This window comes from Neophocaena asiaeorientalis, unplaced genomic scaffold (assembly GCF_003031525.2).
Source record: "Neophocaena asiaeorientalis asiaeorientalis breed wild unplaced genomic scaffold, Neophocaena_asiaeorientalis_V1.1 scaffold540, whole genome shotgun sequence".
Classification (NCBI taxonomy): domain Eukaryota; kingdom Metazoa; phylum Chordata; class Mammalia; order Artiodactyla; family Phocoenidae; genus Neophocaena; species Neophocaena asiaeorientalis.
The window spans coordinates 1,664,934-1,679,688 of record NW_020172141.1 but is presented as its reverse complement, the minus strand read 5'-3'; the positions used below and the strand labels follow the sequence as shown (position 1 = coordinate 1,679,688).

At 47.0% G+C, this 14,755-nt stretch overlaps 1 protein-coding gene across 2 annotated transcripts in view; it reads right to left on the bottom strand.

Moving 5' to 3' along the window:
- The window catches only part of ARHGAP44 (Rho GTPase activating protein 44), a 144,054-nt gene extending 129,679 nt beyond the window's left edge, over positions 1–14,375 (bottom strand). For both annotated transcript variants that reach the window (XM_024753072.1, XM_024753065.1), the window contains exon 1: positions 13,955–14,375. In XM_024753072.1, the coding sequence (XP_024608840.1) occupies positions 13,955–14,007 (53 nt within the window). In that variant the 5' untranslated portion in view covers positions 14,008–14,375. The remainder of the gene's footprint in view (positions 1–13,954) is intronic.
- Between the last annotated feature and the right edge of the window lie 380 nt (positions 14,376–14,755).

Below are 14,755 nucleotides of genomic sequence, written 5' to 3'. Positions count from 1 at the left end.
AGGAACTGACTGGATACGGAGGGGTGAGGAATGACCTCGGAATACCAAGAAACATGCCCTCTATGTGACTGCTAAGGTCACAGATCCCCGGCAAAGTGATAAAGGTAGAGTCTTTGATGTCATTGATTAGGGTCTGGTCAACCATCCGGGTGGACTGAATGGCCACCATCCCTTCTTGGTCCTTTGGGCAGAAGCCTCTAATTTTCCTTTTGGGAACTGCTTCTCCCCACTTGCAGTCTGTGTGGGCATGCAATCTAGTCAACTCTCTACCCTCCCACTGTCCCCAAGGGTTGGCCAGGTCACATGACCCAAACCAAGCCAATCAGACTCTCTTCTGCAATGGAATCCTGAGTGGCCCAAAGACAGAAAACAACTGGGAAGTAACCCTTTTTTTTTTAACTTTTTAGATTTATTTTTTTATTGAAATATAGTTGATTTACAATGTTGCGTTAGTTTCTGGTGTACAGCAAAGTGATTCAGTTATACACGTATAATTTTATATATATGTGTGTGTGTGTGTGTATACACATATATATATATATATTCTTTTTCAGATTCTTTTCCCATATACATTATTATAAAATATTGAGTATAGGGCTTCCCTGGTGGCACAGTGGTTGAGAGTCCGCCTGCCGATGCAGGGGACACGGGTTCGTGCCCCGGTCCGGGAAGATCCCACATGCCGCGGAACGGCTGGGCCCATGAGCCGGGGCCGCTGGGCCTGCGCGTCCGGAGCCTGTGCTCTGCAACGGGAGAGGCCACAACAGTGAGAGGCCCACGTAACGCAAAAAAAATATATATATATATTGAGTATAGTTCCCTGTGCTATATACAGTAGGTCCTTGTTGGTTATCTACTTTATATATAGTAATGTGTACATGTTACACAAATTCCTAATATATCCCTCCCCGCCACTTCCCTTTGGTAACTGTAAGTTTGTTTTCTATGTCTGTGAGTCTGTTTCTGTTTGATAAATAAGTTCAGTTCACTTGCAGGGAAGTAACCCTTTCGAAGGTAGCCTCTGAAGAGCTGTCCTGTCGCCCTGCACCTGGTCACTCCTTTGATTTTCTGAGCCACCCCCATCCTTCCCAAATCTCCATTTTGGCTTAAATTAGCTCCTTCTACTGCTGCAACCAGAGAACCCTAATAGGTCACGGGGAACCACTGGTCCTCCGCTCCAGGTCAGGCAGACAATTTCAAAATGTGATGTGTCTTGGAAATTAGCCACCCTCAAAGGCTACTAGCCGATCACTTCCTAAGAGCAGACTATTTTATTCTGTAAAATGAGATGATATCATGGCCTTTCCAGATCATGACCATAAGAAGTTCCCCATGTTCGAAACTAAGGTTCAGGAGAACTTCAAACATTATTTCTAATCAGACCTTTCAGGGCCCCAAACTCAGAACATCAGTATGAGAATTTCCAGCTACATTTTACATTTTCCCTCTTTGTTTTGAGTCCTGCAAGAGTTTTGTTTTGTTTTGGTTTTAACGTTCATTTTAAAGAATTTGGAAATTTTTAGAAAGTACCAGCAGCAAGAAACGAAATCACTCCTAATCCTACCCAAAGGTAAACACTACATGCTGAACTGTCCAGTCCTTCCAGATTTCCTTCCGGTGTGTTCTATGTACTTTTTAAAAAAAAAAAAAATAGTGTACAGTCTCAACTATGTATGCACTTCTGTACCCTGTTTCCTTATCTTAAACATTTCTCAAAAGCCCTTAAATTTTTTTGAATGTTAGGAAAACGCAAAGATTGTTACAACTGCAGAGATGTGCCAGAATTTACCTAATCACCCCACTAACGTTAGACATTGAAAGTTTTCCACTTGTTCCCTTCCTGCAGAATCATTAAAGGACAACGATAAAGAACACTGGTGTCAGAGCCAGCAGATCTGGGAGCAAATCTTAAGAACTGTCCTTCTCTTACCAACTATGCACCCAGCAGCAATACATACTCACCTGCTCAGAGATTTGTGCAGACAACTGAGGACAGATCAGAACCTACTCTGAAGTGGCGCTGTGAGGATGAAACAGGAATATCTGTAAAGTACACGAAAGTGTCTGTTGGAGGACACACTCAACCAAGAGCAGCTATGAAAACTCAACCAAGAACAGCAATCCCAACAGTGCCCATAAGCAAACAGCGAAAAGCTCTGTCCGCTTTTCATATTCCTTATTTTGTAAAGGTCCCTGTTTGGTTTATTCATTATGTAGGAGTCTGTAGGGGCTTCTGCAGATACAGAAACTGCTCTTCTTTCAACATAGAGCTTAAGAAAAAAAAAAAGTACTTTCAAAGGGTCCTCTTCTTACCCTTTCTGGTGAAACTGCAGTCAGGAAACAAGGTGAAGAATTTTCTATTGGCAGATTTTCATTGTATGCTCTTTGTGGTTGGCTACCTACAAGACACTCCATTACCTTAAATGAATGTGACAGTTTTATTTTTATTCGTGTCAAGAGCGGTCCATTAGCATTTCCAGAACCACCTAAGCTGAAGTAACTGGAAGGACTCTGAGGCTGCTAAGATCCACCCTCAGGAGACAGCAGACCAGGGGGAGCATTTGCCTGTACGTGACCTACTTAGGACGCAGCCCAGATATGGTCTGCCCCTTTCTTAGTCTACTTCTGCAAAATGGAGCTACAAAGAGCACCCCATGCCTATCCATGTTGCCATGAACCAATAAAAATAATGCCCATAAAGAACACAGCCCAGTCCTTGGCAACAGGGGACAGAGCTGTGGCTTCTGTGGTTCTGCTCTTCCGAATCCATGAGGGACTGGATTTCCCTGCCCCAGCTCAAGTGGCACGGGGTGTGTGATGTTCTCTGGCCAATGAATGTGAGAAGTGACCTGGGTCACTTCCAGGAGGAACCTCAGGAGCCAATGTATGATTCACCACATCTTCATTCACTCACCCACTACCATCACAGAGGTGCACGTGGAACAAAGCCTGGGTCCTTGAGGGGCCGCCCCCAGCCCCGACTGGCCAGAGCCTAAGCTACCGAGATCTTGAGGGTTTTTGTTACAGCAGCGTAACATGCACCATCCTGAGGAATGCAATAACTAGTAGTCACAGTGAGTTTTTAAATGATTGAGGCCATCAGTATTGTTAATATCTCAAGATGTTTCATGTTTGCTACTAAACATAGAAAAACTGGGTTTGATTTGGGAAAACAAGACAAATGGCTATCAATTGCAACTTGTAATTTTCAGGCACTTAAGAATATAAATAAGGCCCGAACAAGTGTCTCATGTCAAAGAGGCTTTCAGCACAGCAGGGGATCGTGGTAATAACTATAATGTATTGAGCGCTTACAGGCTGAGGATATCCTATTTATTATCTTATTTAATCCTGGCAATCAGCCCATACATTAGGTGTCATTCCAGTGTGACAGGATGAGAAATTCTGTTCTCATGGTTCCTCTCCCCACTGTAAAAAGGTTTTTAAATTTATGTATATATATATATATATATATACACACATATACACACACACACACACAAATTCTGACATGAGAGATGGTAGGTATCAGCAAGAGAAAACTTTGTTATCCTAAAGATGCTCCTCTCTGAACGACCTGACAGATTCCTGGACACCGTGAGAATCTACAACCACCCTCCTATGATGGAGACAAAGAATGACCTTTCTCATAGCTGCACACGGAAGGAGAGAGCAGCCAGAGGGGACTGGAGTGAGCAGGGGTACAAGGAGGATTTCAAAGACAGGCAGTGGGACAGGAGAGAGATATACTCCTGGTTATTCACCTGTGGCAGAGGCTCCCTTCCTCCAGTCTTATCTAGGGGAGCTTTGTGACCAGTTCAAGCCAATGAGATGTAAACAAAGGAGACATCTGTCAATTCCTGGTCAAGGTATGTAAGAGCCAGGATGCCATCTCTACATCTTCTCTTCACCTTTAGTAGATTGAGATTGGGGGTGGATCACTGAATCATGCATGGAGAACTGTCCTGGAAAGCCCCCTGACTCCCATGACATATCACATGAGCTTAAAACAAACTATTGCTATGTTAAGCCACTGAGGTTCCAAAGCTCAGGTGTTACCATGGCAGAACCTAACATCTTAATATTGAGACAACATGGAAGACTCGAGGCTAGGAAAAGAACAAATAAACCCAAGGAAATCAGGAGGAAGGAATTTAAAAATTAAAGAAGAAGAATTTACTACAAATAGGAAAAAAAATGCACCAATCAAGAGCTAAAAAGAAAGAAATTTTAATAAAACTAGATTAAACCTAAAAGCTGATTAGGTGTGGGGGGAAGGAAACCCTCTAGCAAAGCTAGTCCAGGTGAGAAAAGAGAGAAATGCAAATTAGGCTGACAAAGGAGATACACGTATATACTCAAAAGAGATTCTATTAAATTTTAAAATCATCACAAAATTAATGCTTTTCTATAAAACAGGTTACTAAAAATGACTCAGGAAAAGATAGAAAACATAAATAGTCCAATGATCACTGAAGAAATTGGGAAAGCTGGCAAAGAACTACCTCTGAAAAATGTCCTGGAAAAGTCGTTTCGAACCTTCAAAGAACAAGTAATTTCTTACCTCACCATTGCACAGAAGAAGAAGAAAACGGACAGTTCATTTTACAGTGTTATCAAAATGTGACAAGTTTAGCATAAGAAAAGAATTCACATGCTCTCGTATATGAATACTGAATGCCGAAATCCTAAATAAAACAACTAAATCTAGCATTGTATAAGAATAATTAGCAAACCATAGTCAAATAAGATCAACTGCAGGAAGGCAAGGAGAGCTCAATATTAGAAAATCTACTGAGGTTCAAGAATGTAAAACACAAGGTCCTCATGTGCAGGAACTGTAGGAACAATCATTGGTGTATCCCCAGCACAGAAAACAATGCCTGGAACGTAGTAAATGCTCAATAAATGTCTGTGGCATAAATTATTGAGTGAATATATTAATAACTTAAGGGAGAAAAACATATGATTATCTCTAAAGACCATGATAATATAGTTAATCAAATTTAACTTTAATGCCAGAGAAAAACTCAAAGTAAAATACATTTATGCAGCATGTAACATGATTAAAAAATAGAATCTCTCAAATCAATTATCACGCATTTCCACAGAGGATAAGAAGAAGACAGGGAAGTCCACATTTTGCCATTTATTCACCAATATTTTAACACTGTTCTACAAGTCCTAGACAATGCAATTAGACAAGAAAATAAAATAAATATAATACTGAAGAGGAAGAAGGAAATTACTATTTGTAGAAAATATTTATGATTGCTACCTGGAAAATTCAATAGACTCAATTTTTTTAAAGTACTTAAAAATAATGAGAAAGTTTATGAAGGTGGCTGTTTAAGATATACAAAAATCAATAACTTTCTTACATTCCAGCAACGAAGAGTAAGAAAAACATAACAAAAGATTCCAAGCATTAAGTCTACGGTAATGACAATGACAAATTATCTAAAGCACAGAAGCAAAATTATGCAGGACGCAAGTAGACAAAAACTAGTTTATAGGATCATAAACAGACTTGAATAAACGTACCCTATTCCCAGATGGGAAGAATTATCATACCAAATATTGCAAAATTGTCAGTTTTCCCCAACTTAACGCATACGTTTTAAAAGATACTAAGGAAGAATAAACCAATGAGCGAAGCCAAAAGAATATGTCAACTTTTTTTTTAAATAAAAAAGCAATTTGTAAATTAGCTGTGATTAAGGCACAACAAGATTTCTAGGCAAAGCTGTTGAGTCCTAACTGCCAAGCCAAGGTGCTGCCCCAGAGGAAGCTGAGCTGAGGAGCCCAGACCAACTCCACTGCGCCCCCCACCCAAAGCCTGGGATGCACCGACCCATCCCTGCTCACCCGGGCAGTAGAGCCCACCTTAAATCCCTGCCAACTGGCAGGTCAAGAGAACAAACTGGAATCCTACAAACAGATACAAGTAGATGAAATCTTTTAGTACATAATAATGATGACATTTCAACTTTTAGTACATAATAATGATGACGTTTCAATACAGTGGGTATGAGTTACTTCATTCAATTTGATATCACGGTAACTGTTTTAAAAAAGAAAAACTAAACGTGACACCTACGTGATGTCCCACACCAAAATTAAAGAATTTGATGAATTGAAGATTTGATGGCAAAATAAAATTATATAAATGGTAATGAAAATGTATAAATATTTATGTCATCTTAGGCTGAGAAAAGTGTTCCAAAGCGTAACATTTAAAGCACAAACCATAAATTGATAGACTTGAGATCACGAAATATTATAAATGACACAAAACAAAATATAAAAGGCAGAAAAAGCTACAGGGAGATGTGCATGGCATAAGACAAAGCTTGTATATGCTTATTAACAATTACCTAAAAGTCAGTAAGAAAACAGTTATGAACATGACTTTAAACAAGTGGGGCAAAGGACTGTGCGGCAGCTCAGGAAAGGCCATGAATGTCCAGCAGACGTAACAGATGCTCAACCTCACTAGAAATATGAGAGGAAAAAAGAGGTTTTGGTTTTATTCAGGTAATTAACAAAGTTATAATATTAGTTGCTGATAGAGTTGGGGAGAAGAAATTAGCAATTCTTCTGAGGATGAAAACAGAATATGTGTGTGTTCATATATATAAAACGTACATTCACAGTCTTAAAAACTTACATATTCTTTGGCCCAGCAATTCTAAGACTTCATCCTAGGAAAGTAAACCCATAGGATATATTTGCTACATGATTACCAAAGGAAACCGGCAGACTCTAATGGAATATTATATAGTTGAAAAATTATGCTGGAGACACACTATTATTGACATGGGATGATATTCAAGATGAAGGGGGAGGGACTTCCCTGGTGGCACAGTGGTGAAGAATCCACCTGCCAGGGCTTCCCTGGTGGAGCAGTGGTTAAGAATCTGCCTGCCAATGCAGGGGACACAGGCTCGAGCCCTGGTCAGGGAAGATCCCACATGCCGCGGAGCAACTCAGCCCGTGCGCCGCAACTACTGAACCTGCGCTCTAGAGCCTGTGAGCCACAACTACTGAGCCTGCGCCCTACAGCCCGCGAGCCACAACTACTGAAGCCCGCACGCCTAGAGCCCGTGCTCCGCAACAAGAGAAGCCACCGCCATGAGAAGCCCGCGCACCCCAACGAAGAGGAGCCCCCGCTCGCCGCAACTAGAGAAAGCCCACACGCAGCAGTGAAGACCCAACACAGCTAAAAATAAATAAATGAATTTTTTTAAAAAAAAACAAAGGAGGAAAAATCAGGTTGCAAAACAGTACACACCAAACCGTTGAGAAGCCCGCGCACCCCAACGAAGAGGAGCCCCCGCTAGCCGCAACTAGAGAAAGCCCACGCGCAGCAATGAAGACCCAACACAGCTAAAAATAAATAAATGAATTTTAAAAAAAAAAAAAACAAAGGAGGAAAAATCAGGTTGCAAGACAGTACACACCAAACCATCTCTAGCTCTTTAAGAACAGATACACACCTATGAAAAAACTTGGAAGACCATATCCAAAATATTCACTGTGGTCTCCAGGTAGTGAGATTATTGGTGATTTTTTTTTTTTTTTTGCCTTTTTGCCCACCCATGAGTTTAAAACTTTTCTACGATAAAGTATCACTTATGCAACCAAAAAGAAAGTTAAAAAAAAGTAGATTGAATTCTGTGGGAAAATAAACATTTATCCTAAAAATAAACCCTGAAGTTGGAAAATGAAAGCAAAAACATCTGCTTCCTGGACAGAAAGGATAGTTTAAAACTGCTCGACAGCCACACACTTCCCACAGGCAGTGGGGTGCCAGGTGCCAGCTTGCTGGGAAGCCCTGCACCAAATAGGAGAGCCCTAACTTTCCCCGGCTCCTCCCAACCCGCCCCCCAGCTTCTCTCCAACCCATAACTAACTTCACTCGGAGCTGAAGCCTCAGGGTATTATCTGCTGTCGTTATTAAAATAGCATTTGAAATATATGTTGTCATAGCATTTGAATCTCTTGATTACCAATAAAAGAGCTCCTTACTTATCCCCTCTAAAAGGAACAAACCATAAATTAAATGACTGTTTTGCTCACATGGCTACGGATTCACTCTTTCTAGAGAAAAAAAAACTGCTCCTCATCACCCATCATGAAAAAACGCTAATGACTACTGATACATTTCTTTGCTGGATGGCCACTGGGAGGGGAAGTCATTAATTGCTGTTGAAGGGAATGGCTCCCTCGCAATGACTTGCAGGTCTGGGAGAACAGAATTCTGCAGGAAATCCTGACGACTGAGGGCTGTACAGCAAGGAGCTTAGGAGACAGGAGCAGAGAATATTCCCTCCGGATTCGCTAGCCCGTTCATCAGGTTGTGAGCACATTCTGTTCTCCGTCACACAGACACACCACAGCAGGTGGCCAGACATGGGCTTCCATAAAACTGATGAAAAACTTCGCTTTGAGACCTCATAAACGTGCACCTTGGGGGACAGGATTGGGTCTGTCCAGCCCTGCTGGCCTAACAGGAGGACGTGGTCCCGCTCACAGGGAAATAGAGGTGGGAGCCAAGCAGTCCCATGACTAATTTGCAATGACCTTTCCATGATGCCCTATGGATTGGATCATGGCTCTCAGGAGGCCTGCTGATGGGCAAGGCAGTGTCTCAGAGACACCTTCAAGGAATAGATCCTGGCTGGCTTCGGCTGCTCTGGCCCAAGCAAAAAATGCCTGCAGCACCAGTGCTCCTAGAGGCTGCTGCATCCTCGGCATCTATCTGGGTACCACTGGCGACTGCAGTGACATCCTGAGAGCTGCAGAGCAGCAGTGATGCTCAGCCCGGCTCTGCACCAGAAAGCAAGCCCAATCACGGTGGCAGGCTGAGCGGTCTAGGAATGGAAGATGGGGGCTGTGCAGACCAAACTTGGCCTTCCACTCACCAACTCACAGACTTGAAAACCAAAGAATCCAACCCCACCGGTCCTGCTCCCGCCCTCCCACGCCTCTCTCTCTCACACTTTCAGAGCTCCTTGCCTACTCCTGGGCTTCTTGAATGTCCCCCGTTTTGCACGAGAGCACAGAGCCCACTGACGGCCACCACTGGGCAGCGGCCCTGGGAATCTAAGAAGCCCCTTACACTTGGGAGGCCAGCGTTTTTGGAGAGCTGAATGGGCAAGAAGCAGAAAATGACAAGGAACCTCACCGACCATTTCTTGGGCACCTGGTGTAAGCCAGGCTCCCTTTAACTCTTAACAGTCTTCTGAGGCAAGGGCTACTGTGACCCCCACTGTGCAGATTGGGAAAAAAAAAACCCTCCTCCTCCCCAGGTCAAAGTGTCAGTTTTACTTCCATTTTCTCGGTCACTTAGCAGGTCTCTAAATCTCAGCTCAGGGAGACCAACCAACCAATTCCACCCAACACAAACCAAACACCACTTGCAAGAAGAATACTCTATGTCTTTCAGGATGCCTCTCACCCCAGCGGCCGACAGACTCTCCTGAAGGCAAGTCAGGCATGAACTAGTTCCTCCCTTAAATCTTGCTCTGTCCTTCCGAAGCCCAGCTGTGCAGCTGTGTTCACGCCTCTATACGCCCCTTCCCACCACAAAGTGAAAGAGGCCCGGTGTCAGGAGCCTCTTGCATCTCTGTCTACGATGCAGGGATCCCTTGCTCACCCATGCCTTCAGCTGCCAAAGAATTTCAGAGAACAGACTATACACCAGGCATTAGGACAGTTGTCCCCGCCTTCGAGGAACTTGAAGTCTAGTGGGAAAGGTAAACAAGACGAGACAAAAACAACGCATGCCTTGCGGACACAGATTCCAAGAGGAAAACAGGGATTTTGTTTACCCTGCACTGCAAGAGCCCCTGAACCAGCGCGGAGCCTAGCACACAGCAGGCGTCCAATAAGCATTTACTGAATAAAGGAAAGAATGAACGAATGCCACGTGCATACAACCCAGTAACAGTTATAGCATATGCCCAAAGATACTTTTAGCTACTATTTACGGAGCATGCCCTAGGGCTGAGCAGTGTTGGGTGCTTTTCAGGGGTAATCTCAGGTCCTCATTGCCACAATTACCACATTACCGTTATCGCGTCCAAGCTCGTGCTACTCGCCGCATGACAGGCCAATAAACCGAGAGACGAGGTGATGGGGCAGGGAATAATGACTTTATTCCGAAAGCCAGCAGACCCAGAAGACGGTGGACTCGTGCCCCAAAGAACTGTCTTGTCTGAGTTAGAATTCAGGCTTCTTTTATACGAAAAGGGGAGGGGGTAAAGCCAAACACTTCCTGGTTCCCGGCAGCCTCCGGAGGGGAGGTGTTAATTTCTTCCTCCCTGCATTCACAGGTGGGCATGGTCAGGATGTTTCCTGTGAGCTAAACAAAGGTATTTTAGCTTAATGATCATGACCTGGGAGGCAGGGTTCCCAGAGATGGGCCATTATGTGTAATTTAAGCTCACAGGCCACGTCCCTTTAGTGATTACCTTGATAATAGAACACAAAGGGTCTTCCCTATTACATTACCACAGTGCAACTCTTGTTATGCCCATTTTGCAGATGAGGAGACTAAGGTGCAGATTTCAGCTCAAGATCCCGTAGTCAGTAACCAACCAACCAGATCCACCGCACTCGGAAGCCGGTGCTAGCTGGAACCATTAGGCACATGGTGGTCCAGTCTTGAAGGGCCAGGGATGCTTCCCAGAGGATGAGCTGAAGTGAAAGGACAGAGAGAGTCCAAAGCAGAAGGAATGTGTGCAAGGACGGGAGAAGCAGACCAAGGAGGAGACGAAACTTTTCCCAGTTAAGCGCAGTGGGTTTGAAACTCTTCCCAGTTGCTGGCACCCTCTCCACGGAGAGGTGAGCACTTCAAGAGGAAATACTATTAGCTCCGCTGAGTACGTGTAAGCACGGCAATTCCTACGTTGTTAAAGGGACTGGATCTGACCTCCGGAGGTTTTATATTCAGAAGACCTCCAAAACCCGCAACTCATGGAAGGCGAGCTGGGTGAAGAGCCGTGAGGAAGGGCACCGCTCCAGCCCACCTCTCAGCCTTCCCTCAAAGACAGGAACGTCGTCACTTCAAAGACACGCAAGGACAAGAATCCAGCGGCTTGTTAAAGCCACGCCACTAGGTGGTCCACCAGCCCCACACCTAAATTCCAAGCATCCAATCCTACTGCTTCCACAGATTCAAGAAATTAAGAAGCAACTGTTTGCATCGTGCCTCACTACCTTCTCAGGAAGACAAAGTAAAAGCTGCCCCTTTTATCGACCGGCATGGACCCTACGACAAACTCTTGTAACCTCGTCAGTAAACGTGAACGGAGCACCAACTGCCCACAAGGCACTGCGCTATATACAATGAGCATAGAGTAGCAATCTATACATTCTGTGGTACTGTATTTGTAAGAAGTCAAAAAAAAGAAAACTAAGCATTTCAAAGAGTGATGAGTGCTGTGACAAAAAACGAACAGGATGATGGGCGGGACCGTGAAGTGGGGGGGAGGGGGCGGGGGGGGCCTCTCAAAGGCCTTTGAGCTAAAGACCTGGATGATGAGGAAAAGGCAATATGAGAAGAGCAGACCCTCAGCTGGGCAGGGAAAGCGGGAAACAGCTCGAACAAAGCCCCTACGTGGAAATGAGCTTGGTGTGTTGGGGGCAAGGAAGCCTACTGTGGCTGGAGCACAGTGGAGGAGGGGCAGGCAGGCGGGTGGGCGGAACGGAAGGAGTATGGAAAGACAAGGAGGGGGTCAAGTCGGACAGGGTCTTGTAGACCCCTGGAAAGACTTGGGGCGCTTGGTGCACTGAGATGCCCCTGGAGGCTTTCAAGCAGCAAAGCGGCACAAACTGGTCTTTGCTCTAAAAGGTTCACTCAGAATGTCACCAAAATGGATACAAGCTAGTGATACTCAAGAGTGGGCTGGCCCCCACTTTACCCGGTGCAGGACACCACGGATGCCATCTGACGAAGAGCCAGAAATTCATCCACACGCCAGCATCCACCAGAGACTCCATAAACAAGTGGAAAGTATCTCTTAGTGACCAGCTGCTTGGACTTCCAAGAAAGTGCTTTCAAATTAGTAAGACCACCTGGTTCCTATTCTGAAACCCAACTTCTTCCCTTTTCCCTTGGTCATTACATCCATGGATGAGGGTAGAAATCAGGTTTTATGCCCAAGGCTCGTAAATCTTACCACTTCAAAACAAGTCCTGAAGAGAGAAAGAGCTGTGTTTCAGGGGCGCCAGGGAGGAAGCGTGAACACCTTGTTACCATTTCGCTTCCAGCACCAAAGTGACACCCCAGGACCAAGTGAGAAGGGCAATCCAAGTCTACGGTCAGGGGCCTCTTGGTCACGTGGTTGGTCTGGTGAGATGACCCGATTGATGACAGAGGCCAGCCAGCAGAGTGATGCAGAAGTCAAGTCACCAAAGACATGTCAACTCAACTGTCATCTGCTAAACAACCCAGACAGGAAAACACTGCTTCCGCGTCCAACATATCCAAAGGCAGCCTGTGTGAAGCTATATCTGTGGCAATGCCATGCCAGAAATCTGGGCTAATCTGAGTCTGCTATTCATAAATTCTCCCCCATGTGAAAGCACATGTGTCTGGGAAAGGAAAATGCATCCAAGTCAATTTTAGACATGGTTACTTGGAAACCATCTGGCGTCCCTGGAAGCATACGGAGCCACCACATCCCCTGCCCTCAAATGCCCACCGTAATCAGGGCAGTATGCTTACATGGGCATTCAGTGTCCCCAGTTAGGTCCCCAATCCCGCCCTACCAAATGCCAGTTCGGGTTCCACTTCCCACCCAAGAAAGGTATTGGGTTTCTTGGTAAACCTAGCGGAGGGCCCTCGATGTGTCGAGCTGGCACTTGAACTGCACCCAAGGCTGAGTTCTCTGCTTTCTGCCGCCGGCCTTAGTAGGGAACACCTGCATTCCTTGACCACAGCAACAACAGAAATCCCTCCCCAGGGACATAAGTTCCACGAAAAATCCCCTCTACCTAACCACCCTGTGTGCAGAGCCTGTCGAGCTTTGGAAGAGAACCACCAGAACCCTTCTGTAACATCAATAGAGGCTGGCACCCCGCAGAGCATCTTCTGAAGACACTAGCCCAGATGTAGCCCATTTTCACAGCGATGACAGCCACAGCCGGCTGGGTCTCGCAGCGTCCTAGGGCCTGGCTCTTCCTGACTGTGAGGCCTCAGTCCCCCTCCCCTACCTGGCTGTGATCTTCTGCTTAACTCATCTTCCACAGGAGCTGGGCCTCCCTTTCCGCAGCCTCCCTCCCTCCCTGCGCTGAAACCTGTCTCAGAACCAAGCCGACAGCAGCGCCATTCCACCAGCACCTGCCCTGCCCCCGCTCCCCCCACCCCTACAGATGCTCTCTCCACCACCTAACGCCTCGACAAACCCGGCCAGGAGAGAGATCCAGAATCTCATACAGTCAGAGCCCCAGGAAACAAACACAGCAGGAGGCGCAGGCTCAGCTCTGCCAAGACGACCAGGCCCAACACTCCCCCGGACCCCCGAGGAGCCCCGAACTCGGCCCAGGGGAAAGCATCTTCGCAGGGCGACCGCGGTACGGCGGCCTCCAGCGCCATCAGAGCGAACACCTGTTTCCAGGAAGCTCTGGGGCCAGAGGGAGAAGGGAGTCCCGGGGAAAGGCAGGGAGGACGAGGTGAAGGGGCAGCTGGGGACGCAGGTAAAGGATGCGTCACAGTTTGCGCTTGGCAACCGGAGCCCCGGAGCAGCAGGCAGAGCATGAGAAGGGGTCCGGGAAGTTCAGGGAGGAGGGCTTGCGCCCGCGAGCGGCGCCCCGAGGGAGCGAGGGCCGGCAGGGAGCGAAGGGCGGAGGGCCGGAGGCCGGCGCGCCCGCTCCATCACCTGCGCGCCCGGCGGATGCAGGCTCGCAGCGCACCACGGCCCGCGGCGGCCAGCGGGTGACCTACCTGCCCACCGTCTGGTTGGCCAGCTGGCGCATGCGGTTAAACTGCTTCTTCATCGTGGTCCCGCTGGCGCGCTATCCCGGGAGCTGGGGAGGACGGAGCAGCCCGGAGCCCGCCGCAGGGTTACATGGCTCCCGCGCGGAGCCTCCCGGGCGACGGCGGCGGCACTGCGGAGCCTCCGGAGCCGTCTGGCCCCGAGCGCACCTCCCTCCCGGGGGCTCCACCGCCTACTCCCCCTGCCGCCGCGGCGCCGGCTGCCGCATCCTCCTCCTCACGCGCGCCGCGGCGCCTTCATCCCAACGCCCGGGCCGCCCTGGGCGCCGCCGGGTCCGCCCCGGCTGCTTGCCCCAAGCCCAGCTCCGGCGCGGGACCCGGGTCTCCGCAGGCTGTCTGGCCGGCGGCCGGGGGTCCCCGCTGCGCCTGTGCGGAGGGCGCCGTGCATTCTGGGACTTGTAGTTCCGCGCCCGGCGCCCACCTTCCCTCTGCCCGAAGTTTCCACGTGTGGCGGGGCGCGGAGGTGGGCAGAGGCGGCGTCGCCGGCGGCTTTGCCCTTAGCATTCTAGGAAGGGAAAGGTTTTCCTGCTTTAGAAATAAAGTGGAACCGAGAATACAACGGCACATTAAGAGCATCTGTCTTCCATTGTCTCTTTTTTAAAATGAAATACAGGTGACTTACAATATCATATTAGTTTCAGGTGTACTACATAATGATGTGACATTTGCATACATTATGAAATGATCACCACCATAAGTCTAGTAAACATATGTCCCCACACAAGTTGTTACAATATTACTGACCATATC